The sequence below is a fragment of the Erinaceus europaeus genome, chromosome 10, assembly GCF_950295315.1.
Source record: "Erinaceus europaeus chromosome 10, mEriEur2.1, whole genome shotgun sequence".
NCBI lineage: Eukaryota > Metazoa > Chordata > Mammalia > Eulipotyphla > Erinaceidae > Erinaceus > Erinaceus europaeus.
Genome location: NC_080171.1, coordinates 1,910,055 through 1,937,633, shown reverse-complemented (window position 1 = coordinate 1,937,633; position 27,579 = coordinate 1,910,055). Strand labels below are relative to the sequence as shown.

Genomic DNA, 27,579 nt, shown 5'->3' with positions numbered 1-27,579 from the left:
GAAGGAAGGAAGGAAGGAAGGAAGGGAGAGAGGGAGGAAGAGAGGGAGGAAGAGAGGGAGAGAGGGAGGGAGGAAGAGAGGGAGGGAGGAAGAGAGGGAGGGAGGAAGAGAGGGAGGGAGAGAGGAAGGGAGGCAGGAAGGATGCCAAGTGTGACCACACTTCAAGAAGGAAGCTTTATCAGTGGTGACCACCAAGCAAGGAGGGGTGGTTCACCTCCTGGGTACGTCACATGGGGCTGACTCCGCAAGAAGCTCTGTCTGCGTCCATTCCGGCTGACTGCACTTGGCTCACATGACATTCCATTTTTCTTTCCAGGAGTCGGGTGGGAGAGTGTGTTTCTGAAGGCAGATGCAGCCGGCCTGAGTGTGACAGGGGCCTCCAGGGCAGCAGACATGGCGGTCAAGGTAAGGGACTCCTCCTCTCCTTCTCTGCACGTGTGCGTGTGTCTGTGGACTGCAGCAGCACGGGGAGCGGCCCGTCACTGCGCTGGGCTCAGATCTCCCCCTCACTCTTATTCTCTTTTCACTGAATCCTCAGTAAATCAACTGGAATAAGATTTCCCCCAATTTGGGAACTCAGGAGGATTCAGGAGCCTCCTGAAACGAAGAGTCCAAGACTAGCGATGGTGACCCCATGGGGACAGGGAAGCCGGTTTGAGAATTCTGGACTAAGAATTCCGCTGTGCATTGTGGGGAGAGGTCACAGAGGCAGAGTTTTGATGGTGACTCAAGACTGCAGCCAGTGGGAAGGCTGCACATGGCCCACTCACGCTGGAATGCTAGTGGCCGGCAGTCGACAGTGAGTCACTGGGAACCGAGCTGTCCATTACTGCTCAAATTAAGTGCAGGAATTTGTGGTCATTGCCGTAATGAAGGTATCTGCAGAAGCTCCCAGAAGCCAAAGCACTTCCCCTCTGTGACTGGATTAGACACACTGGTCCTCCCCTCCTGGAGTTCTGCTTATGCTTTGGTTCACAAAGGCTAGGGCTAGGAGAACTCTGGAACATTTTCACGGGAATGATCAGACTTTGAATATATGCCGCCGGTGAGCTGAGAAGCAGAGGCTTTTTAGTAGTGAGCTGTACCTAGAGGTTCCGCAGTGCCGGGCTTAGCAGGAGGACTGTGCAAAGGACCCGTAGAGTGGAGATGCCCACGCTTCCCTGTGTCATGTGGTGGCTGAACTTATATGTTACTTCTGCTGAGATGTTAAAGAAGGCAACTAAACATAGTGCCGTGAGATTAATGAAAAATGGGATGTAGCCCGATTGCTTTAAAAAGACCGCAAATAAGGCTGTTAACTGTCCAGCACTGAAGGATCACTTGCTCCCATGATCAAGTGTAGCAATGGATGCCTGCCTGCATTCCGGCTGCCCCTAAGAGAAGTCCAGCACTGGCACAGAGGAGGGATGTTGGCACAGTTTCATGGGCTTGGATGTACTATTTTGGACTCTGTCTTCATTTTTAAGAATTAGTGACTGAGGTGTGTTGCTGGCATAGCTTCAGGTGTGCAGACAAATATTTAAGTGTTGAGAAAGCCTGGGAGGTTGCTTCATTATGGCAAATGACATATTCTGATCAAGGAGTCTTGGGGGAAATCGGGCCATGTTCTTGTGTCCCTAAAGGTTCCTGTCACATAGGTCATTTCTAAGTCAATTTGTAAGGCTGCTATTACCTGCTCAGTCTACTGAGCCAGGCTCTTACCTGAATTATTTGGACCTAACCAATTTAAATGCCATTCTCAGGCTCTTTTTTTTTCCCCAGAGCACTGCTTAGCTCTGGTTTATGGTGGTGCGGGGTGGGGGGAGGATTGAACCTTGGACTTTGGAGCCTCAGGCATGAGAGTCTCTTTGCATAAGCATTATGCTATCTACCCCCCTTTTTAATTAAAAAAAAATTTTTTTATATTTACTCATCTATTTTCCCTTTTGTTGCCCTTGTCTTTTTTTTATTGTTGTTGTAGTTATTATTGTTGCTGATGTCATCATTGTTGGATAGGACAGAGAGAAATGGAGAGAGGAGGGGAGACAGAGGGGGAGAGAAAGACAGACACCTGCAGACCTGCTTCACCGCCTGGGAAGCGACTCCCCTGCAGGTGGGGAGCCGGGGGCTTGAAGTGGGATCCTTATGCCGGTCCTTGTGCTTTGCGCCACATGCGTTTAACCCGCTGCACTACTGCCCGACTCCCAGCCCCCCCCCCCTTTTTAAATGAATACTTGGGAACATTTTGTAAGAATCAAGGATTTGTAGTTAATTTGACTTGGATCCACTCTAAAAATATACATATGTTTGTTTTGTTTTGATCTGTTTTTTTGCCTCCAGGGTTATTGCTGGGGCTCAGTGCCTGCACCATGAATCCACTCCTCCTGGAGGCCATTTTCCCCCCTTATTGTTGTAGCCTTGTGGTTATTATTGTTATTGTTGATGTCATTCGTTGTTGGATAGGACAGAGAGAAATGGAGAGAGGAGGGGAAGACAGAGAGGGGGAGAGAAAGACAGACACCTGCAGACCTGCTTCACCGCCTGTGAAGCTACTTCCCTACAGGTGGGGAGCTGGGGTTTGAACCGGGATCCTTACGCCGGTCCTTGTGCTTTGCGCCACGTGCACTTAACCCGCTGCGCTACTGCCTGCCCCCCTGTTTGTTTGGTTTTTGCCTCTAGGGTTATTGCTGGGGCTCGGTGCCTGCACTAGGAATCCACTGCTCCTGGAGGCCTTTTTTTTTTTTTTTAGGATAGAGAAATTGAGAGGAGGAGGAGAACAGAAAGAGGGGGAGAGAAGGATAGACTCCGCTGCTTGTAAAGCAACCCCTGCATGTGGGGAGCCGGGGGCTCGAACCAGGACCCTTGTGTGGGTCCTTGCACTTTGGACTATGTGCGCAGACCTCCGTGCACTACCACCTGGCCCCCACAAGATAACTCTCCCATGTTACTCTCTCTGTTCTTTTCTTTGCTGTTACTTGTTTTAGTCTAGACATGTATTAATGAAAAGACAGGGACCGGGGTGCAGCTCAGTGCACATGCACAGAGAACATGCTCTGCATAAATGAGGAGCTTGGTTCAATTCCCAGCGAGTCTCTCCCCAAAGCATAAGGTGTGGGCCAGCGTTTCCTCAGACCCGTCTACCTTCAGAACCACCGACAGCAGTGTGAGAAGCAGCAAGAATGAGGCTTTCCTGTGTCTGAGTCTATAGTCAGACCTGGACTGGAGAATTCAGTTGAAAGAAGTTCTCCAAGTGACTCACAGAAGCAGGTGAACGGGGGACTGGGCGGTGGCATGCCCCGTCAAGTGCACACACTACCAAGGACCCAGGTTTGAGCCCCTGCTGCCCCCACACACAGCTGCCTCACCTCTGGGAAAGTGGTCCTTGCACATGTGTTTAACTGAGAACCGCACCTCCCGGACCCCCAGTTAATTTTTTAATGACTGATTGCCTGTCGTTGTTAAAAGGCCAGTTCTGTTATTAAGTTACCCCCCATGGGGCTAGGCGGTGGTGCATTACAGTGCTCAAGGACCCGGGTGCAAGGGGGGAAGCTTCACAAGGGGGCGAAGCAGGGCTGCAGGTGTCGCTCTGTCTCTCTTCCTCCCTACCTCGCCTTCCGCTCTCAATTTCTCTCCGTCTCTACCCAATAATAAATAAATAAATAAATAAATAAATGATTACCCAGCATCCACAGCACCTCCCCCGTCCCAGGCAGCACTGACCTCCCATTGCCTTCATCCTGGAGCTAAGGTAACCACCTTATCATGAGACATTGTGTGTGGTAACTTGCAGATGTCTTCTCAAAGAGATTTAAAAATCTCGCCTTGTAGGCGGTAAAATGTCGGTCGGTAAGATGATTTAACCCCAGCTTGCACTTCAGTTCCCTTTGAGCACAGGCAGTCAGAAAAGCCATGGCCGTAGGTACACTCAGGAGTAGTGTTCCCAAATAAGGTTGCTCGCACCTGCTGCGTGCCAGAGATCAAAGTTCTGTTTATGGAGTTAAAGAGCCCAGGGCTCACAGAGCATCTTTTCTCTGGAAGTGCCCTGGCTTTGTTTGATTGGCTTGTCGCCGGAAACCACAAGTCCCACCTGTCTGAGACTGTGCCGCTTGTCTTCAGCTTTATTGGGTGACTGCACAGAGCTACACAATCCTAATGATCAATATTTCTGAGGTTGGCACTATGTCATTCAATCATCACTTTGTCCCGATACAGCCACTGAATCACAAACGCGATCTTTCCCTGCCCTCTCACTCTATGTAAGCAAAAAGCTAAGTATGGGGGTGGGGGTGGGGGAGAAAGTCCTACTATGCCAGGCTTTTCCTCAGGAAAAAAAAAGCTCGGTGCTTGTTTATTTCGTTAAAAGATAAGCAGAGGCATGTTAAGAATTTTAAGAATCTATTTAAACAAAAATGGATCCGACCAGAGGAGAGGCCTTGATAAAGAAGGTGGGAGCCAAGAAGGGAGCCACTTGATCGCCTGTAGATTCAAGGCCGGTTGCCGTGCGACTGCGTGTCCTTGGCACCTTGACTTTGTGACCTGACTGCACTCAATGGCTTAGATTCCTGATGGCCTGTGTGACTCAGAGCCCCCACAGGCTCCTGGCCTGCCTGTCTTACTAATGGGGCAAGTGCACGTTTCTCCCGGGAGCCCATACGAGGAGCCACAGGCACCCCGCCCTGTCCCATTGACCCAAGTTGGAGATTCTTGGCTGTAAGATCATTTGGAAATGGCAGGTTTCCTGGCTGAGACGTGGGAACGTCACCAAGAAAAAGAAAGCTGCTCCTTTATTTGTGAAATCTACTGCCGTGGGAGAGATTGTTCTCCTGGAAGAGAGATGGTCTGTGTCACAAAGGGGAGAAATCATGTAGACTCTTGCGGTGGTGAAGAGATGCGACAGGCCACAGCTCTCTGTGGGCTTTACTTTCAGAAGCCGTTCTGTTGGAGGTCTTCTGCTGCCAGCTCTGTGGAGTCAGCTGCCCTCAGTATGTGATGGTAAAGACTTGAGGATTCCAGTGCACGTGTGCGTGCATGTGTGTGCACATGTGTGTGCGTGCGTATGTGTGTGTGCCTGTGTGCGTGTGTGTTGTGTGCATGTGTGTGCCAGTGTGTGCGTGTGTGCGTGTGTGCGTGTGTGCCTGCGTGTGTGCGTACTCTGTGCAAGGGGCTAGACAAAGACTAATTTGGCACCACGAGTCTTTTCAGCATTGTGCACATACATCAAGATTGCTCTAAACCTGTTTCTTTGCCAAAGGAAATATTGTTAGAGACTTTTAATTGTTTTTCTGCCACCATGGTTACCCCTAGGCCTCCCTGAGGGCACTACAAATCCACAGCTTCCAGAGGCCATTTTTCCCTTTTTCTATTTTTTTTTTTAATTGGGCAGGACAGAGAGGAATTGAGAGGAGAGGGGGTAATATAGAGGGAGAAAGAAGGAGGGACACTTGCAGACCTGCTTCACCACTTGTGAAGCATCCCAGTGTGAAGCAGGTGGGGAGTGGGGTCTCGAACCCAGGTACTTGAGCGTGGTAACATCTGTGCTTAATTAACTACGTGTGCCACCACCCAGCCCCTAGATTTCCTTTAACTCTTTGAAACTATCAATACCAGTTAATTGCTGAGTGTATGGGGATGAGGCAGAAGACAAGCAACTGGGATCATATACTATAATTTTTCACAATATCCCCTCCTTGAGAATAACTGCCAAGAATGTTTAATAGATTATGGACTGGGCAGGGGTAGATAGCATAATGGTTATGCAAGAGACTCTCGTGCCTGAGACTCTCAAGTCCCAGGTTCAATCCCCAGCACCACCATGAGCCAGAGCTGAGAGGTGCTCTGGTTAAAAAAATACACACACACTCACGCACACACACACACTCACACACACACTCTCACTAACACACACACTCACACACACACTCACACACACACACACACATACTCACACGCACACTCACACACACACTTACACACACACTCTCACTAACACACACACACACACACACACACTCGCACTCACACACACACTCACACACACACTCGCACTAACACACACTCACACACATACTCTCACACACACTCACACACACACTCACACACACTCACACACTCACACACATCCTCACACACATTCACACACACTCATACACACTCACACACACACACTCACACACATCCTCACACACAGTCACACACACACTCTCACACACAGTCACATACTCACATACACTCACACATCACACACACACACACACTCACACACACACACTCACACATACTCACACACATACTCTCACACACAGTCACACACATCACACACTCACACACATCCTCACACACATTCACACACACACTCTCACACACAGTCACACACTCACACACACTCACACATCACACACTCACACACACACTCACACACACACATTCACACACACACACTCACACACACACACACTCACACATACTCACACACAGTCACACAGTCACACATCACACACTCACACACACTCACACACACTCACACATACACACACACTCACACACACACACACTTAGGGCTGGGAGACAATGTAATGGTTATGCAAAAAGAGTTTTATGTCTGAGACATTGAGGTCATTAATTCAATCCCCAGCACCACATAAGCCAGAGCTGAGCAGTGCTGTGATTAAAAAAATGAATAAATAAAAAGCATTTAGCATCGGCTTTATGACAGGAAATAGTAATGCTGATTATCATTATTCTGGCCACCCCACCTACTGGGGCTTCCTATTTGTCAGAATAATGAAGTCAAATTACTAGCTCTCAATTATCTGTGCATACATAAAAAAATTATCCCTCCAAAATGCAAGTTCTCAGGAGCATTTGTTATCTTATTTTTTTTTTTACGATTTTATTTATTTATTCATGAGAAAGAGAGGAGGAGAAAGAGAAAGAACCAAACATCACTCTGGTACGTGTGCTGCCGGGGATTGAACTCAGGACCTCATGCTTGAGAGTTCAGCACTTTACCCACTGCACCACCTCCCAGACCACTGTCATTTTGTTCTTTGCCATGTTCTCTTGACAATGCTAATAGCCAGTGTTGAGTGCTCATCTGCTGTGCAGAGAGTGCCGTGCCTGTGCCGGCTCTTAGAATCCTGAGCAAACTGGGGCTGGCCTATCACTCACCCCAACTGTCCATTGTGGCCACTGGGACACAGTGCAGGGGAGCCTCCCCCTTATTGAACAGCTCAAAGTCAGGCCTGGAACCCAGATTTTAAACAAGCATTTTCGGGGGAGTCGGGCGGTAGCACAGCGGGTTAAGCACACATGGCGTAAAGTGCAAGGACTGGCGCAAGGATCCCGGTTCGAGCTCCCAGCTCCCCACCTGCAGGGGAGTCGCTTCACAGGCGGTGAAGCAGGTCTGCAGGTGTCTGTCTGTTTCTCCCCCTCTCTGTCTTCTCGTCCTCTCTCCATTTCTCTCTGTCCTATCCAACAATGACATCAATAACAGCAATAATAACTACAATGAAAAAACAACAAGGGCAACAAAAGGGAAAATAAATAAGCAAATAAATATTTAAATAAAATAAACATTTTCATCTCATTACTTGGTTATTTTTTATATATTTATTTATTTATTTTCCCTTTTGTTGCCCGTGTTGTATTGTTGTTGTTATTGATGTCGTCGTTGTTGGATAGGACAGAGAGAAATGGAGAGAGGAGGGGAAGACAGAGAGGGAGAGAAAGACAGACACCTGCAGACCTGCTTCACCGCCTGTGAAGCGACCCCCCTGCAGGTGGGGAGCCGGGGGCTCAATCCAGGATCCTTAGGCCGGTCCCTGCGCTTTGCGCCACCTGCGCTCATTCCTTGGTTATTAACACTGGAATGTGCAGGGAAGGGGGAGACAGAGAGAGAAAGAAAAAGACATCTGCAGGCCTGCTTCACCATTCGTGAAGCTTTCCTCCTGCAGGTGGAGAGCAGAGGCTTGAACCCGGGTCCGTGTGCACTGTAGCATGTGCGCTCTGCCAGGTGCACTGCCTCCCGGCCCCTCATAGTACACTTCATAACAGGCAAGTGCTTACAGTACACTTGGCATGCTGACAACACCACCACAGTCCACTGACCACCTCTTTCCTGATATGCTCGCTCCTCACAAACACTGACAGAACCCAACCATGTCAGGACTGGCACCTCAGTGATTTCTCTGCAGAGTCGGAAGCCATGGGAAGCTCTGCCTAGGTTTGCTTGTCTTGAACTCAAAGAGCCATTTCTTCAGTCTGGGTTTTTGATGATTTTTCTGAAGCCTGTTCTGGGTTGCTGGTATTGGCCTGATCTCACTTTCAACAGAACACTTCTCCCACCCCAGTTTTTAAAACATGGACGACCCATATGCATGCACTGTTCCCAGCATGGCTGCTTGGTGAATCCCCCTTCTCTATAAATGGTCACCTCCTAAAATAGATGACACTGGCTGAGGTGTTCCCGGCGTGTTCTGGCATGTTCTCACTGCTTCCTGCACACAGCAGTGTGTTTCCTCGCCCGAGCATTTCTAACATTCCAGCAGTGGGGCAACTACTGATGACAGGATTCTACAAACAGTCTCCTGCCTAAGTATGTCAGAGCCTGGCTGCCGGGAAATTGACCTTGTGGTAACGACCTGCCTCAAATCAACCAGCTTTGAAGCAGGGCTCCTTCGCAATTACCAAAATGTATAGGGGCTGAGGAGATAGCTTACTGGTTATGCAAAAAGATCTCAGCTCCTGAGGCACCAGAGTCACTGGTTCAAACCTCAGCATCACTATAAGCCAAAAATTAGCAGTGCTCTGGTAAAAAAAAAAAAAAAAAAGAAAGAAAGGAAGGAAGGAAGGAAGGAAGGAAAGAAAGAAAGAAAGAAAGAAAGAAAGAAAGAAAGAAAGAAAGAAAGAGAGTCGGGTGGTAGCTCAGTGGGTTAAGCACAGGTGGAGCAAATAGCAAGGACCGGCATAAGGATCCTGGTTCGAGCCCCCGGCTCCCCACATGCAGGGGAGTCGCTTCACAGGTGGTGAAGCAGGTCTGCAGGTGTCTGTCTTTCTCTCCCCCTCCCTGTCTTCCCCTCCTCTCTCCATTTCTCTCTGTCCTATCCAACAATGACAACAGCAAAAATAACTACAACAATAAAACAAAGGCAACAAAAGGGAATAAATAGATAATTATTTTAAAAAAAGAAAGAAACATGTATATGACTTCACACAAACTGAACTTAGCACATCAAACACAGCGCCCACTGGCAGAAGTTGGTCTCTGGTACTCTTAGAAAGTTGCCAATCTGGGACCAGGCTGTGGCACAATTGGTTGAGTGCACACATTACACTGTGCGAGGACCTGGGTTCAAGCCCCTGTTCCCCACCTGCAGGAGGAAAGCTTCTGGAGCAGTGAAGCAGGGCTGCAGGTCTTTCTCTCTCTGTGTGTCTCTTTCTCTCACTCTCTCCCTATCTCCCTCTCTCTACCTCCCTCTCCCTCTCAATTGCTCTCTGTCTCTTCAACAATAAATAAAAAGGCTTTAAAAAAAAAAAGAAAATTTTCATTTAAAAAGTTGCTAACCTGATTTCCACTTGGATAGGAAATTCCTGTGCAGTTAATTTATAAATGAATTGTCGTTAATGTCTCTGAGGGTTTGGAATGTTCACAATGTATCACTGGAAAACAGATGACTTCTGTGGTCTTTTACAATAGGCCTTGCCCTGACGGAGTCGTCATACAAATCAGGGCCGTTCTCTGGAGAAGCAGCTCAGTGGGCGGAAGCTTCACCCTATAAACACGCAAGCTGCTTTATCTGAACACCAGCACTCCTTGGATTCATTAGCAAACGCCTTCTTTTCCTGTGTCTTTAAACTCTCAAGTACCATTGTGCTATGATGGCATATGGTTCCAGGTTACAACGTGATCAAAGGGTTTTCTGTAAGCTGCCTTGTATTAGAGTGAGAACAGAGCCTACCTTCACCCTCACCTGACCCCGCTAGCCAGCCCCTTTCCCCGCCCTTCCCTCCATCGCCCCCCTTCCTCTTCCTTCAGTGATGCTGCTCACCACACACTGAAGTGAGTCTCAGCCTCTGATCAAGAAGGGAGCTCTGGGGGGTGGAGCTGGGGGATGGCCCACCTGGTGGAGCACACAGGTCACAATGCGCAAGGACCCATGTTCAAGCCCCCGTCCCCACCTGCAGGGGGAAAGCTTCAGGAGTGGTGAAGCAGGGCTGCAGGTGTCTCTCTGTCTCTCTAGCTCCTCCTCCCTCTCCGTGTCTGTCTCTGTCCTGTGATAGAGACATCAAGAAGAAGATACTGTTCAACAATATTTATTATGAGACCACTATGCCCATTATGTCTAATTTTGGGTGATTTTTTTTTCTTTTTTTCCCCCCAAGATACCTGCATTTCTGTGGTATCCAGCACTGGTTAATTCTCAGATAAAAAGTAAACTTAGTGGATACGTGGTTGCAAGCCCTTATATGTGTCTCAAACCATCGTTCAATAGGTTCAAAACTTTTTAAAAGTATTTTATTTAGGGGCCGGGCAGAAGCACAGCGGGTTAAGCGCATTTGACATGAAGCACAAAGACTGGCATAAGGATTCTGGTTTGAGCTCCCGGCTCCCCACCAGCACGGGGGGGGGGGGGGGCGGGGGGGCGGCTTCTCAAGCAGTGAAGCAGGTCTGTAGGTGTCTGTCTTTCTCTCCCCTTCTGTCTTCCTCTCCACTCTCTATTTCTCTCTGTCCTGTCCAACAACAACAAGGGCAATAACAAATGGGGTGGGGGACTAGCCTCCAGGAGCAGTGGATTCATAGTGCAGGCACTGAGCCTCAGCGATAACCCTGGAGGCAAAAAATATATATATGTCTATTTAGAGAGAGATACAGAAAGACCAGAGCACTGTGCAGCTCTGTCTTACGTTGTTGCTGAGGACTGAACCTGCAGCTGTGGAGCCTCAGGCATGAGTCTTTTGCAGAACCATATGCTGTCTCCCAAGCCCAGGCTCAAATCTTAAGGATAATTTTCCTCTTTCCTCTCTGTAGAACAACCTGACTCCATCAAGAAAAATTTTGGCAGTTTTGAAAAGTAAAAGTAAAAGCTTATTTAAGTTGAAAAATAGACAAACATTCATATGCTAAGAAGTATTGTCATTTTAGTGTGTTCCAGATATGCTAAGCCGGCCAGAAAATAGGAGGAGATCCCAGATATGAACACCGTTTCCGCATTGTGTTAGGTTCTTCCCTTGGTGACATAGAAAATCCCTTTTAAGAACAATGGCATTGCAAACAAGGAAAATGATCTTTTCCAAATAAAATATGCATCCTATTTGTAAGCATTTTATAATATCTGACAATTTATTAAAATAAGCTTTATAATATCTGACAATTTATTAAAATAAGCTTTTTTTTCTTCATATGGGTTCTCTCAAACTTTCTTTTTTTTTTTTTGACCATTTAAAAGTAACATTACTTTTTTATTATTTTATTTATAAAAAGGAAACACTGACAAAACCATAGGATAAGAGGGGTGCAACTCCACACAACCTTGGCCCTGACCTGGGTCTAAGCCTTCACTTTGACTTACTCCTGCTGAGTTTCTGGAAGTCCCAGGTTCAAATCCACCCCCCACCCACCCCTCCTCCCAGGATAAGCAGGAGCTGAGTAGTGCTCTAGTCAAAGCAAAACAGCAGACTGTGAGAGCCTCTTGACTGCTCAGGGTCTTCACGCCTCCTGTTCCCCATGCTCAAGGCCTTTCCCGCCAGTGTACCATAAGCCTCTTGTCCACGACACCCCTCAGATGTGGAAGCACGAGGTTTAAGGTCAGGTCATGGGAGTGGATGTCTGAGGTAAGACGGGATGACAGTGCTTTGTTTTCTAATCAAGAAGCGGAGAGGACAGGAGATTCACAGACCTACCTGGACAGGCGTTACTATCACTTAAGGTGTGTGACTGAAGAGGCCAGATGGCGCGCCCCACCCCCGTTGTGTGCCCACATGACGGTGTGTAAAGACCCAGGTTCAGGCCGCTGGCCCCACCTGCGGGGGTGGGGAGTTCCATGAGGACTGCAGGTGTCTTTCTCCCCTCTCTGTCTGCCCTTTCCATCTCAATTTCTCTCTCCCTTTATTCAAAATGAACAGGTAAAGAATATTTTTTAATTTTATTAGTGATGTAATAATGATGAACAAGATTGTAGGATAACAGGGGTACAGTTCCCACCACCAGTTCCCTGTCCCCTCCCCTCCACTGGAAGCTTTCCTGTTCTTTATACATCCCTCTGGGAGCATGTAACAAAATATATATATATATTATTTCATTTTGCCTGCAGGGTTCTCGCTGGGGCTCAGTGCCGGCACTACAAGCCCACTGCTCCTGGTGGCTGTCTTTTCTATTTCATTGGAGGCAGCACAAAGGTTCTGCAAAGAAACTCTCTTGCCTGAGGCTCAGAGGTCCCAGGTTTAATCCCCTGCACCGCCATAAACCAGAGTGCAGCAGGGCTCTGGTTAAAAAACCAAACAAACAAACAAAAGAGGGGAGTCAGGCTGTAGCACAGCGGGTTAAGCGCACATGGCGCGAAACACAAGGACCAGCATAAGGATCCCGGTTCGAGCCCTCCGGCTCCCCACCTGCAGGGGAGTCGCTTCACAGGTGCTGAAGCAGGTCTGCAGGTGTCTGTCTTTCTCTCCCCCTCTCTGTCTTCCCCTCCTCTCTCCATTTCTCTCTGTTGTAACAATGACGACATCAATAACAACAATAATAACTACAAGGACAATAAAAAAAGGGCAACAAAAAGGGAAAAAATACAATAAAAAAACAAGAAAAAAAGAATGCAGTGCTAAGGTTACAAGGGGAACAGGGTCACTGAACTCTGCTTGTCTCAGCACCCTAGGCCCCTGTCCTAGGCTTAGATGGCTCCCCCCGACTCTGGCAGAACACAGTGCTCAGAAGGGATGCCCTTCAGAGAGGCCACAGACAGCAGCACACGTGTGGGTCAACATGGAGCCTTCACTCCCCTTTGATGTTCAGGTCTGTGTTGGCATCCTCTCCCTCTCTCTCTCTCTCTAGTACTATATATGTGTGTATATACACTTAATTATCTGTTGGATAGAGACAGTCATAAATTGAGAGGGGAGAGGGAGATAGAGAGGGAAAGAGGGAGAGAGAGGCAGAGAGACACCTGCAGCCCTGCTTCACCACTCACATAGCTTTCTGCCTGCAGGTGGGGATGGGGGCGGGGCTTGAACCTGGGCCCTTGCACATTGTAACATGTGCGCTCAACCAGGTGAGTTAACACCCGGCCCCCAATGTTGGCATTCTCCACTGGAAAAACATTGCAGAATATTGAGGATGGGGGGTGGGCAGTTTTAACAGAATCAAAGCAAAACCCTGGGACTAAAAGACAGGCAGGTAAGAATGCTGCAGGCAGAGACGGTGGGCGCAGCCTCAGCACCAGTGCAGCTCTGGCCTTTGTCTGCTTTATTGCCTAGCCCCCCCACTCCCCCCCCCGAGTGGGCGAGAGATGTCTCCTTGCCCTTCAAACTGGATTTGCCAAGTCAGTATAGGTGTTGCTTGTTTTTGTGTTGTTTCCTTTCGAAGCAGCAATGCCAAATGGACAGGAAACCTTGGCCCTGACCTGGGCCTAAGCCTTCACTCTGGCTCTCTCCTGCTGCTGTTGTACGCGAGCTCTGGCCTCTGCCTCACATTCAGTTACTTCCTCCTAAAGGCTGGCTCTGAGCTTATTCTCCGTCTCGCTTTCTTTTTTTTTTCAAACTTTTAAAAAATATTCATTCATTCTCTTTTGTTGCCCTTGTTGTTTTGTTGTTGTTGTTATTATTGATGTCGTTGTTGGATAGGACAGAGAGAAATGGAGAGAGGAGGGGAAGACAGAGAGGGGGAGAGAAAGACAGACACCTGCAGACCTGCTTCACCACCTGTGAAGCGACTCCCCTGCAGGTGGGGAGCCGGGGGCTCAAACCAGGATCCTTACGCCGGTCCTTGCGCTTTGTGCCACCTGCACTTAACCTGCTGCGCTACCACCCGACTGCCTCCTTATTTCTTTATTGAGTAGAGACAGGTGGTAGAGAAGGAGAGAGACAAAAACACCTGCAACACTGCTTCACCACTCCCAAAGCTTTTCCCCTGCAGGTACACCACCATCCCTGGCCCCAAATCTTTTATTTTTCCCCATCAACGTCTTACTAGACTTTAAAATAAGGAGAGCAGCATGGGTGAGGTATAAGGCTCCTCCTAGCACTGACTCTCAAGTCTGGGGTTTTTCGGTGTCCCTGCTCATCTCAAACAAGTATAGAAAGTGCCGTCAGAGAGCCAAGTTTTAGGAAGGCAGTCTCTGTACACAGTTTCCTTTCTGTGTCTGCCTACCTGATCTCAGTCGGCCTACAAATCACTCAGCAGCCGGGCTCCAGTGCCCCAGTCACAACTCGACTCATGTATGCTGGCTGGCTGACTTCTTCAGTTTGTACTGAGTTTCTTCTTAAGTAGTGGTGTAGAAAGAAAGGAGGGAGGGAGGGAGGAAGGGAGGAATTAAAGAAGGAGACAAGGAGAAGAACAAAGGAGAGGGGGGAGGGAGGAAGAGGGAGAGGAAGAAGGAGAGAGAGAGAGAGAAGAGAGGATAAGGGGAGCCAGCAAAGGAGTCTACGTGGAGCGTCTCCAGAGATAATGTGGTAGGTGCATAGCTGTCGGGGCCAAAGGCTGTCCTGGTTGCCCCAGTGATCTCCCCTCCCTCGGCTGGGCTCGTGGCTCAGCCAAAGCTGCTGAGTGTTGTGGGGGCTGCACTGACTTCTCACCGGAAGCTCTTTATTTGGACAGGCAGTTAGCCTACCCAGTGCATGCAGAGCTCAGGCATCTTCCTGGACTCACGGCAGGATGAATATTCAAATACCGTCACCGTCACAGAAAGAAAGGCCTGTTTTCTCATTTGGCTCTGAGTAGTAGCGTTCTTGATGGGTTAGTTACAAACGACTGTGAAGACCTAAAATGTCAGAATTTAGCCTCCACTCTCCCCAATATTCCTGATGGTTTTGTCCATAAACTTATTAGCCTGTGCTTAAACAAATGAGGGAAACATTTGGAGGTTACTGAGGGAAATGTTATGGTCCCATTTTTTTTAACTGGAAAACAGTTTATATATATTATGAGATACATATATTACAAGAAAGACCAGAGCCCTGCTCAGTTCTGACCAACCGTGGGGCTGGGGATGGAACCTGGGGCCTCAGAGCCTCAGGCAAGCAGGAGAGTCTGTTACAGGACCATGATACTGTCTCCCAGCCCTAAAAATAATTTTCCATCTTACTTGAACTTGAAAAGGAGATGAGTAGCACCACTCGAGGGGTGGGGAGGTAGTTTTGCCAGGTGGTCTCACTCGTATATTCATATGTGGAATATCAATCATTGAACCAATGAGGTTTTTTTAAAAGGTAACTTAATTGTCTCTTGGACTTTGTGAGAATTGTGGTGGTCTTGGGGGAACAGAACCTTGGTGTGTGGTGTGTGACTTACACTGACTATGCTAGTTTTGAAATAATACCCTTTATAATCTTATAAAATTGTTAAATGACTAAAAACTAAGTTAATACCTTAATTAAGGTAGTTCTGATTTAAAATACAGATGGTTGATGAGATACAAATTCAGTGGGTTTGCTCAGAAAAAAAAAAAAAAGCCTTAGGATTTCACAGTGGTAGTTCAGTGCCCGAAGCTGCCCTGTGAGCCGACTGTCTCCATTCCGAGTGTCTCTGGCCCTATTCATGTGTTCAGTGCCTTGCTTATGCTGAAGCTTGTCTCCTGCGGTCTGCCTGAGAGCATGGAATCCAGCGCTTATCAGACTCTTTAAAGGCTTTCCTTGTTAAATGAGATAAAATTCTCAGTCAAGAGCCTGGGTATCCCAGGGAGGGCTTTGTTGTGGGTGATTAACAAAGGATACCTGCGGACATTCCAGAGGCCTCCGGGAACTAAGGGTGTTAGACTCCAGTACTGAGCGCCCTGCCGCCACCTGGCTTTCCTGGGGGGGGGGGGGGGGGGGCGACTTTGTCCTCTGTCTTTTCTCTGCTTCTCAGCCCCTATCTTTCTTTCCTCTACACCTATACCCTGGTTTCTTAGTCCTTACCATCACAGGATTCCCATCCTGCTCTTTCCAAGTGGAGGTTGTTTGGAATGGTGTCTGGCTCTCCCATTCTGCTGGTGTTGCTAGCATGTGTCCTTGGGCTAGCTCCAGGGTAGAGTGGCACTTGACCAGTGCAGGAAAAAGGTCCAGTTCAGCTACAGTGTGGGGCAGAGTGAAAGTAACTGATGAGTAAATGTCGACTGGCTGTTGGAATATTTCCACGGTGTGTTTTTAAATCTTTGAATAGAAAAGGTCTTGGGCGGCTTGGGGTAAAGATATTCAGTCACCATTTCCTCCTGTTGCTGGCTCTAGCAAAGGGGAGGTCAGGTGTGAGGAGCAGGGAAGGCAGTCAATATGGAACCAGCAGGAAAGAGTCTTACTTGGCCACAGGAAGTCAGAGGCCCTGGAGAGGAATGGAAGGAAAGGCAGGCACCACAAACTAGGCCAAGGACGGCTGTAAACACAGCTCTGCTTGAGAGCCAAGTGTTCTCACATGACACCATCTCTGTCCTTATTCACCGCTCTCTCCTCGTCCCATCTAAGGATGACTCTATCCATCCCATCTGGACCTCAGGCTGTGAAACAGAGGGGGAAAGCTTAAACATGTACAGATGCCTGGGTCCCATATCTCTTAGACCCCAGAATATTTAGGGACTTTTTTCCCCCCTTTCTTTTTGATTTGTTTTGTTTTCATCTTTCCAGCTATGCCCCATGGGAGCCAGCTTGGGAAATACAGATTTGCAGAATCTTAAGAATGAATCAAGCAGACCTGAACTTAGAGAAGGGCTATGAGTGGATTTATCACCATTATTTATTTTTTATTTATCTATCTATATTTCCCTCCAGGCTTATTGCTGGGGCTCGGTGCCTGCACCACTGCTCCTGGAAGCTATTTTTTCCCTTTTTTTGCCCTTGTTGTTTATCATTGTTGTTATTATTATTGTTGTTATCATTGCTGTTGTCATTGTTGGGTAGGACAGAGAGAAATCGAGAGAGTAGGGGAAGAAAGAGAGGAGGAGAGAAAGATAGACACCTGCAGACCTGCTTCACCGCCTATGAAGCCACTCCCCCAGCAGGTGGGGAACTGGGGGATCCTTACACTGGTCCTTGTGCTTTGGACCATGTGCACTTAACCCGCTGCACTACCGCCCGACTCCCTATTTGTTTATTTTTATGCTACACTAAGATAGAACCCAGGGTCTTAGTGCGTGTGGCCCACTGCTGACTCACTCCCCTCCTGGCTTAATTATTTTATTTTTTGAGAGAGGAGAAGGAGAGAGAGAGAGAGAGAGAAAGAGAGGGAGAGAGAGAGAGAAAGAGAGAGAGAGAACAAAGCACTGCTCCATCACCCATGGGATTCTGTTTACTCACTGCTCCATCACCCATGGGATTCTGTTTACTGCTCCATCACCCATGGAATTCTGTTTACTCACTGCTGCATCACCCATGGGATTCTGTTTACTGCTCCATCACCCATGGGATACTGTTTACTCACTGCTCCATCACCCATGGGATTCTGTTTACTCACTGCTGCATCACCCATGGGATTCTGTTTACTGCTCCATCACCCATGGGATTCTGTTTACTCACTGCTCCATCACCCATGGGATTCTGTTTACTCACTGCTCCATCACCCATGGGATTCTGTTTACTCACTGCTCCATCACCCATGGGATTCTGTTTACTGCTCCATCACCCTTGGGATTCTGTTTACTGCTCCATCACCCATGGGATTCTGTTTACTCACTGCTCCATCACCCATGGGATTCTGTTTACTGCTCCATCACCCATGGAATTCTGTTTACTCACTGCTGCATCACCCATGGGATTCTGTTTACTGCTCCATCACCCATGGGATTCTGTTTACTCACTGCTCCATCACCCATGGGATTCTGTTTACTGCTCCATCACCCATGGGATACTGTTTACTCACTGCTCCATCACCCATGGGATTCTGTTTACTCACTGCTCCATCACCCATGGGATTCTGTTTACTGCTCCATCACCCATGGGATTCTGTTTACTCACTGCTCCATCACCCATGGGATTCTGTTTACTGCTCCATCACCCTTGGGATTCTGTTTACTGCTCCATCACCCATGGGATTCTGTTTACTCACTGCTGCATCACCCATGGGATTCTGTTTACTGCTCCATCACCCATAGGATTCTGTTTACTGCTCCATCACCCATGGGATTCTGTTTACTGCTCCATCACCCATGGGATTCTGTTTACTGCTCCATCCCCCTTGGGATTCTGTTTACTCACTGCTCCATCACCCATGGGATTCTGTTTATTGCTCCATCACCCATGGGATTCTGTTTACTGCTCCATCACCCTTGGGATTCTGTTTACTCACTGCTCCATCACCCATGGGAATCTGTTTACTGCTCCATCACCCATGGGATTCTGTTTACTCACTGCTCCATCACCCATGGGATTCTGTTTACTGCTCCATCACCCATGGGATTCTGTTTACTGCTCCATCACCCTTGGGATTCTGTTTACTCACTGCTCCATCACCCTTGGGATTCTGTTTACTCACTGCTCCATCACCCACAGGATTCTATTTGTTCACTGTTCCATCATCCATAGAATGCTATTTGTTTTGTATCTGTTGCTTTCCTAGGTGTCAAGATCTAACCCAGGGTCTCACACATACAAGGCAGACGTTTCACTGCAGAACCATGTTCCAGGTCTCCAGGAAAGTGTCTGTACAAACCATCTGTAGGCTGACACATGTCAGTCCTGTGTGTGTTCCATTCAGAAAGGTGACAGTTAAAATAGTGTGTGGAAGAATCACCCCTTGTTAGAAAAAGGCATATTACCAAGGGGTGAGATGACCTCTTTGCCTTTAAATAAGAATCAGAGGTGAGTCAGAATTTGAATCAGAATAGACAGTGAAGTCAAGGACTCTGGGGTGGGCCTTCAGGTCCTGGTGCTTGATGGTGGGGGAGAACCTAGGCTTGGGGGAAATAGTGTTTGCAGAGAACCGGGGAGTTTCACACATGTACCAACAACTGTATTTATAGCAAACCATTAACCCCCCAAAAATGTATAAAAAAGAAAACAAGCAAGTGTTTTTTTGGTGTTTAAACTAAAAATTACAAGGGACTTCGGCTGTGGCACGTAATGGATTTGGCTGAGAGATGGCTTGGAGTAGGTTTAAACAAATCAAGGTTTTATTAGGGCAGTACAAAGGTATGGGACATATATCTTAGGTACTGCAAAATAAATAATTATCAGCAGGGGTTAAGAATACGCTAGGTCTATGAAGTCCAAGAGTAGTGATCACAAGTTCAGTCCCATGAGATGAACAGCCATGAGCTGAGGCATAGCTGATACCTCCTGGCTACCCACGGCTGCAGAGGAGGAGTCTGCGAGTTTCCCGGCTAGCTGAGCCCCTTGCGTTCAGTTCCCAGGAGGAGAAGCCACGGTGGGGACCTCGAACAGCCTCCACCGAGATACGTCTGACCAGGAGAAGCAGCAGCAGCCAGGGAAAGTGGACTTCCGGCTGGCTGTGCTATCATGAAGTCTGTTCAGTCCACCCACAGTGCTTTGTGCGTTTGGCAAGGGCTGACATCAGCCGAGCGCTGTGCCTGACTTCCTATGGTCGGCCAGCATCACGTTTCGCTATCCCATTTCCTGAAATCGGAAGGAATCTTTCCTTGTGTAGGAAATTCAGATGACTGGGAAGCCAACAGCAAGGTGTGAGAGGTGTGTCTGCCCTGACATTAGTGGGTTGCTTCACTCAGATGGTTAGTTAGGTAACTAGGTGTGGTGGGGTTAGTTCTGACGAAGTCATGTCTTGCTTTCTCGGCCTTCTGTTGTCACACCCACTCACCCACCTTGCACTGAGCCTGCTTCTTTGCCTCAGATTCTCCAAATAAACGTGTTCCCTGAAGGCTGAGATACAGTAAGTGCTTACATCACAGCCTTTACACAGCAGGCAGGTTTATTTATCCATTTATTTTTATTTTTTATTTATTTTTACTACTAGTGATTTAATAATGACCAACAGGATTGTGGGATAAGAGCGGTACAATTCCACACAGTTCCCACCACCAGCATTCCGTGTCCCATCCCCTCCATTGGAAGCTTCTCCGTTCTTTATCCCTCTGGGAGTGTGGACCCATGTTCTTTATGGGGAGCAGATGGTGGGAGTTCTGGCTTCTGTAGTTGCTTCTCCACTGGCTGTGGGCATTGACAGGTGGACCCACACCCCCAGCCTGTCTCTCTCTTTCCCTAGTGGGGCAGAGCTCTCGGGAGGTGAGGTTCCAGGACACATTAGTGTCTAGTGCACCCTGATGTGTTTGCTTTAGCTTTCTTTGTCCTAAAGTATTTTATTCGTTTTATCTTAATGAGAGAGACATAGAGGGAGGGGGATAGACGGGAGAAGAAGGAGAAGAAAGATGAGAAGGAAGAGGGAGAGATGCCAGAGTGCTGCTCAGCTCTGGTTTGTAAAGGTGTCGGGCACTAAACCTGGGACCTCAGAGCCTCAGGCAGGAGCCTTTTGCAATCATTTGGCTATCTCCCTGCCTTCCTTAACGTCTTTAAATATATATATATGAAACGAGGGGGAGCAGGAGGCCAGAGTACTGCCAACTCTGGCACTTGGTGATACAGGGGACTCAGTGTGGATCTTCTAGGACCTTAGACATGTTAACTTCTTGATTCACAGTGTCTGTAAACAGAGTGCAAGAAAGTTCCTGTCTTCTGCTTAACCCAGTGTGTCAGTGTCAGGTAGTATTGTAACATGGAGGTCACTGTCTCACCTTCCTTCCTTCCTTCCTTCCTTCCTTCCTTCCTTCCTTCCTTCCTTCCTTCCTTCCTTTCTGTCTCTCTCTCTTTCTTTCTTTTTCACCAGAGCACTGCTCAGCTCTGTGGTAGTGCCAGGGATTGAACCTGAGTCTGCAGAGCCTCAGGCATGAGTCTCTTTCCATAGCCGTTATGCTGTCCACCCCGCTCACGTTTCTTTCGGAATGAGGAGCTTAAACGTCTTTCTTAATGGTCAGCTCGACTTATCTATGTGTAAACTACTCATTTTCCCTTTCTGCTAGGTAGTTGGTAATGTCCTTTTTGACTTACCAGTCTGCATGTTTGAGATTATTAATGCCTTGTTGAGAGTATCCACCAGCTTCTTGTTCACAATTTTCAGGGGTGCGTCTGGCCCAGTGGGGCTGCCCTTGGTGTAACATTCCAACGACCTCACCTGTGTCCAATGGGAAGATCCCTTCACCAAGAGCCGCTATGGTTCGGCTGTTTTGCTTTATTTTCCCTTTAAAAAGACATTTTCCCCCTAGTAAACCTTTCTCTTTGGGCTACATTTAGAACTCGAGCATTAGCCTCAACAGATGCTTCTTTTTCTTCATCAGAAGGGGAGACGACATTCTTTCCTATGTAATGAACCAAGCTTAGTTCCTCCAGCTTTTCAGATCAGCTCTCTGAGCAGCAGCTGCTTGGTTTTGCTCCCCATTTTCCCTGCGCGCGTGGGGGTATGTGACCCCCGCTAAGCCTTCACCTGCTAGATTTGGACCACTGGACTCAGTCTGGGGGAGAAAGAAGGCTGTCAACCAGTGTCTGAGCTGATTGCTTTCACAGGACCTAACCTTTACTTCTGGTGTGTCTCCAATAAATGCCTTGTAGTTCTGGGTCCTCTGGAGGCCACCTCTGCTCAGGGCACAGTTTACAAGTGGCCAGGAGTGACGCAGAAGGTATTTGGAGGACAGAACGTCAGGTCAGCAAAACGCATGCCAAGAAAAAGAACCCATTGGCTTCAGGAACCTGGAGCAGTCAGTCTATCTGATGTGGTCCTTGTGGTCTTTGTTTCCTGCAGTAATATGGGACAACATTTTAGGCAAGAATGGAGGTAAAACAAAAGAAAAAGAAAACAGAAGAAAGGAAGGAAGAAAGACACTTCTTTCTTAGGGTCGGGTAGATAGCCTAGTGGTTATGCAAAGAGACTCTCATGCCTGCAGCTCCCCCCACCAAGGCTCTGAAGTCCCCAGTTCAATCCCCCACACCATTATAAACCAGAGCTGAGTAGTGCTCATAAAAAAAAAGAAAAAGGAATTCCTTTCTGTTGTATGCTTTACATTGGGTTCTAGTTCTCCCCCACCGAGAGAATTAGATCAGTCCTGTTAATTTCGCGGGCCTGCTTGGCCCCGCCCCAAGGAACCCCGCCAGAGTTCCAGAGTGACAGAGTTGGAGAGAGTTCCAGAGTTCCAGAGTAAGAGAGAGTTCCACAGTTGAAGAGTTTCAGAGTTGCCAGAGTTCGAGAGTTCCTGAGTTCCAGAGTTGGAGGGTTCCTGAGTTAGAGAGTTCCTGAGTTCCAGAGTTGAAGAGTTCCTGAGTTCGAGAGTTGCAGAGTTGCAGAGTAAGAGAGAGTGCTTGCGCCGCCGCAAAGAGACAGCAGAGTTCTGTTTGGTGATTAGTTTGTCTTAGTTTATGAATCGTTGTTCCTGAATAAAGAAATACAGCTTCCCTGCCCAGCCGTTGTCTCCGCGTCTCTATTACCCGCCGTGAAGCTAGCCCGGCCGGCAAGAGCCTCCGGAATTTTAACAACACCTTTCTTTTCTGGGAGAGGCAGAATTGATTCTCAGAAGAGAATTCTAGAAGCAAGGCCAGTGTAGCACTGTAGTATGGAGACTCAGAGGAGAGTGAGGGTCTTTGACTTGCAAAGTCGGGCTGGAAAAATAGTAATAATAAACAAACATCTCAGTATGCTTAAGGGAGAGTCGAGTTCAGGGCGTCTGACTCTAGCTTCTCTCTACTCCCCATGTGCAGGGTAGGGGACAGTTTGTTTGTTCAAATGCTTTTCTTTTTCTCCCTGCTACGGGATGGTCTGTGTCCTCAGGATTTCCAGTCAGTCCACATTCAAAGGCGGATTAACACATTGAAATATTCATGGTGGGGGAAGGGTCCCATGCGGAAGTTGCAGTCCTTTCTGGAGTGAGGGGTGGCTGGCACAGTGGGCCCAGCTGGCAGCTGCTGGCGGGTGCCACCCAGGAAAGTGAGCTGTGGGTGGGCAGCCCCTCTCTTCTCGCCTTCTGCGCCTCATCTCGGAGACCCCCGTCCCTTTCACAGAGAGGCACTTCCCACCCATGCCCAAGCCCCAGTGGCCCGGGCAGCAGAGTGGATGGGCTGGGTTCTGGAGGGAGACAGCGTGAGTGCACCTGCTCCCACAGCACACTCGCTGAGGGCTGCAGGATGCCCACACAGCAGTCAGGTCTACATTCGCTGACAGATGTCCACACAGCAGTCAGGTCCACACTCCTGAGGGCTGAGGGATGTCCACACAGCAGTCAGGTCCACCTGCAACCATACTCACTCCCTCCCGAGCACTCAGATTCCCACCCTACAACCCCTCCACCTGACCCTCCAGTTCATTCATTCATTCATTCATTCACCCCTTCATCCACTCTCTATCCCTCCAACCTGCTCCTCACTCACTCACTCAGTCACTCACTCACCCACTCACTCATTCACTCACTCACTCATTCACTCACTCACTCACTCAATCACTCACCCACTCAGTCAGTCACTCACTCATCCACTCAGTCACTCACTCATTCACTTATTCACTCACTCACTCACTCACTCATTCACTCAGTCACTCACTCACCCACCCACTCACTCAGTCATTCATTCACTCACTCAGTCACTCACCTACCCACTTACTCACTCACTCATTCACTCACTCACTCACTCACTCACTCACTCACTCACTCACTCAGTCAGTCACTCACTCAAGTCATTCACTCAGTCACTCAGTCACTCAGTCACTCACTCACTCACTCACTCAGTCATTCACTCAGTCACTCACTCAGTCACTCACTCACCCACTCACTAAGTCACTTACTCATTCACTCACTCATTCACCTTACTCACTCACTCAATCACTCACTCACTCATTCACTCACTCATTCACTCAGTCACTCACTCATTCACTCACTCACTCATTCACTCACCCACCCACCCACTCACTCAGTCACTCACTCACCCACTCACTCAGTCACTCACTCAGTCACTCACTCAGTCAGTCACTCACTCACCCACCCACTCACTCACTTACTCACTCACTCACTCACCCACTCATTCACTCACTCATTCACTCAGTCACTCACTCATTCACTCACTCACTCATTCACTCACTCACTCACCCACCCACTCACTCAGTCACTCACTCACCCACTCACTCATTCACTCACTCAGTCAGTCACTCACTCACTCAATCACTCATTCACTCAGTCATTCACTCACTCACCCACTCACTAAGTCACTCACTCACTCATTCACTCACTCATTCACCTACTCATTTACTCACTCACTCAATCACTCACTCAATCACTCATTCAGTCACTCACTCACTCAATCACTCATTCACTCAGTCATTCACTCACTCACCCACTCACTAAGTCACTCACTCACTCATTCACTCACTCATTCACCTACTCATTTACTCACTCACTCAATCACTCACTCAATCACTCATTCACTCACTCACTCACTCAATCACTCATTCACTCATTCACTCACTCACTCATTCACCTACTCATTTACTCACTCACTCAATCACTCACTCATTCAGTCACTCACTCATTCACTCACTCACTCACTCACCCACTCACTCATTCACTCACTCAGTCAGTCACTCACTCACCCACCCACTCACTCACTTACTTACTCACTCACTCAGTCACTCACCCACTCACTCATTCACTCATTCACTCATTCACTCACTCATTCACTCACTCACCCACCCCATCACTCACTCAGTCACTCACTTACCCACTCACTCACTCATTCATTCACTCAGTCAGTCACTCACTCACTCACTCACTCACTCACTCACTCACTCACTCACACACTCACTCACCCACCCACCCACTCACTCACTCACTCACTCACTCACTCACTCACTCACTCAGTCACTCACTCACTCAGTCAGTCACTCACTCATTTACTCAGTCCCTCCCTCCCTCCCTCCCTCATCCATCTAGTGGCTTGTGTGCAGGATCCTCTGGCTGGCAGAGGTGAGGTCTCGGGGTGGACGGGGAGCGGAGGGGCAGGCCTTGGTGCTGGGCTCCCTGCGGGGCGGGCAGGGGGTGGGAGGCGGGGGCAGGAGCTGGGCGGGACTGGTTTCCGAGCCGGCTGCCCAGCTCCTGCCCGCCTCCCTCCACGCCCCAGGCAGTAGGGTGCTCTGGCCCGCATGCCTTACCCCGGACTACACCACATCTGGGGCAGCGGCCGGAGCTGGACAGGAGGACTGAGCCGGGCAGGAGGACTGAGCCCGGGCAGGAGGACTGAGCTGGGCTCCAGCGCTCAGAGGTGAGTGTCTGGCCAGGACTCTGACTCGGGCCCTCAGTGCTGGCCCTACAAGGGGCTAGGCTGGGGGGGGGGACCCCGGCACCCTCGGGAGCCCCTTGGGGGCTGGTCTCGTAGGCTGAGCAACGGGGTGCAGGCTGGGAAGAGACCCGGTCATGTGGCTTTTAGGTCCTGCACTGTATGTGTGTGTGTGTGTGTGTGTGTGTGTGTGTGTGCGCATGTTTGTGAGGGGACCTGCCTCCCTTCTCTGGTACATACTCAGTCACATACAGCACCTTAAACTTGGGGGGCTGAGGAGACAGCATGTTGGTTCTGCAAACAGACTCTCCTGCCTGAGGCTCCAAAGTCCCAGGTTCAGTCCCTGCACCACCATTAGCCAGAGCTCTGGGGAAAAATTAACTAATTAATTAATTAAATAAAAATAAACTCTGCTACCCCAGAACACACACACACACACACACACACACACACACACACACACACACGTGTGCGGGCGCGCTGTGGGCTGCAGGAAAGCACTGAGGTGAACACACACACACACACACACACACACACACACACAGTGTGCGGGTGTGCTATGGGCTGCAGGAAAGCGCTGAGGTCCTGAGCCTGGCCATGGCCTCCACCTTGGGGGGCTGCTCCAGGCGACGGAAGCCTGAGCCTGGGGTGGGGGTGGACTGGGGGAGGCTGCCCGGAAGCAGGGGAGCCTTCCGGCCAGGGAGGGATACTGAGCTGGGGGATACTGGGGTTGGGGGTGTGAGTCTGCACCTCTGAGATCCGCCTCTCCCCGCACAACACCCAAGGGTTCACCTGGACCCAAAGGAGCGGGGTCGGGCCCTGAAGGCAGACCCCTGGGGCAGTCCTAGGGACAGGTGGAGGCACTGGTCACTGGGCAAAGTGCACCAGTAATGACAGTGAAGGTGACACTCTGGTGGCTATCAGTCTGGAGAGAGTGCGGGGCCCCAAGGACTTGGAGTGGTGAGGAGCTGGGTACTGGGTCCAAGTCCCTAAGGATGGGGAGCCCAGAAGCCCTCTGGGAGCCGGGCTGGGTGCTGTGCGGTGGGGGGTGTGTGTGTGTGGCAGCGAGCAGCACCCAGGGTAGCTGGGCCTGCTTGGGCTTTCTGGGCTTGCTCTGCTGTGAGATGTGCCCTGGGGAGTCCCTCCCCTCCCCACCCCGCCCCGCCCACCCGCAGCAGGAGAGAGTACTCGTTCAGAGAGGCTGGGTTTCTATCCACACTGTGTCAAGTCACATTTTCTGCAGGTAGCTGTGGCTTCCTTGCGTGGACCATTGACCAATGTTATCTTCTCTGTAGTGGCTCTTAAGTACGGCACCACCGATCAAAACAAACTCCTCTTCCCCTTCCTCCTAAATAGATTTCCCTTTGGAAAGAGACTGGCACACATTGCCCATAGTTCAGTATCTCCTGTATTGGAGTCTGAGGACAGATTAGCTTTTAGGAATCTTGGCCTAAGTCCGTACAGACTCTGCCCACCAGGGACCCTGCAGGAATCTCTGCCTTGACTTGGCTCTAAGTAGAGACAGTTAGCTCACTTAGGCATCACGTGTTCTTTTTCTTTTTAATTGTCTTTATTTGTTGGATAGAGACAGTCAGAAATCCAGAAGGGGGGCCAGCTAGTGGTGCACCTGGCTGAGCGCACATGTTACAGGGCTCAAGGACCCGGGTTCAAGCCCCTGGTCCCCACCTGCAGGGGGGAAAGCTTCCCAAGTGGTGAAACAGGGCTGCAGGTGTCTCTCTGTCTCTCTCCCTCTTTATCTCCTCCTTCCTTCTCTATTTCTGGCTGTCTCTATCCAATAAGTAAAATAAAGATAATTTAAAAAAAAAGAAAAAATATAAAAAAAAAAGAAAACCAGAAGGGAGGGTGGGATAGGGAGACAGAGAGACACCTGCAGCCCTGCTTCACCACTAGCAAAGCCTTCCCCCTACAGGTGGGGACCAGGGGCTTAAACGCGGGTCCTTGTGCACTGTAACATGTGCACTCAACCAGGTGTGCCGCTGTCCGGCCCTGGCATCACATGCTCTTCCTGAAAATGTCCCTGATTTGAACACCGTCTCTCTTTCTCCCTGCCTGGCAGCCTCCTGGCATTAATCGATAACACTTCACAAGGACTTGTCTAGAAATGAGGTGTATTTAGTAAGGGGGTTACTCGGC

General features: G+C 49.0%; 1 protein-coding gene across 3 annotated transcripts in view; it reads left to right on the top strand.

The window, feature by feature from the left end:
• PALM2AKAP2 (PALM2 and AKAP2 fusion) overlaps positions 1–27,579 on the top strand; it is a 199,832-nt gene that overhangs the window by 64,426 nt on the left and 107,827 nt on the right. For all 3 annotated transcript variants that reach the window (XM_016194294.2, XM_060199032.1, XM_060199031.1), the window contains exon 2: positions 317–405. In XM_016194294.2, the coding sequence (XP_016049780.2) occupies positions 317–405 (89 nt within the window). The remainder of the gene's footprint in view (positions 1–316; positions 406–27,579) is intronic.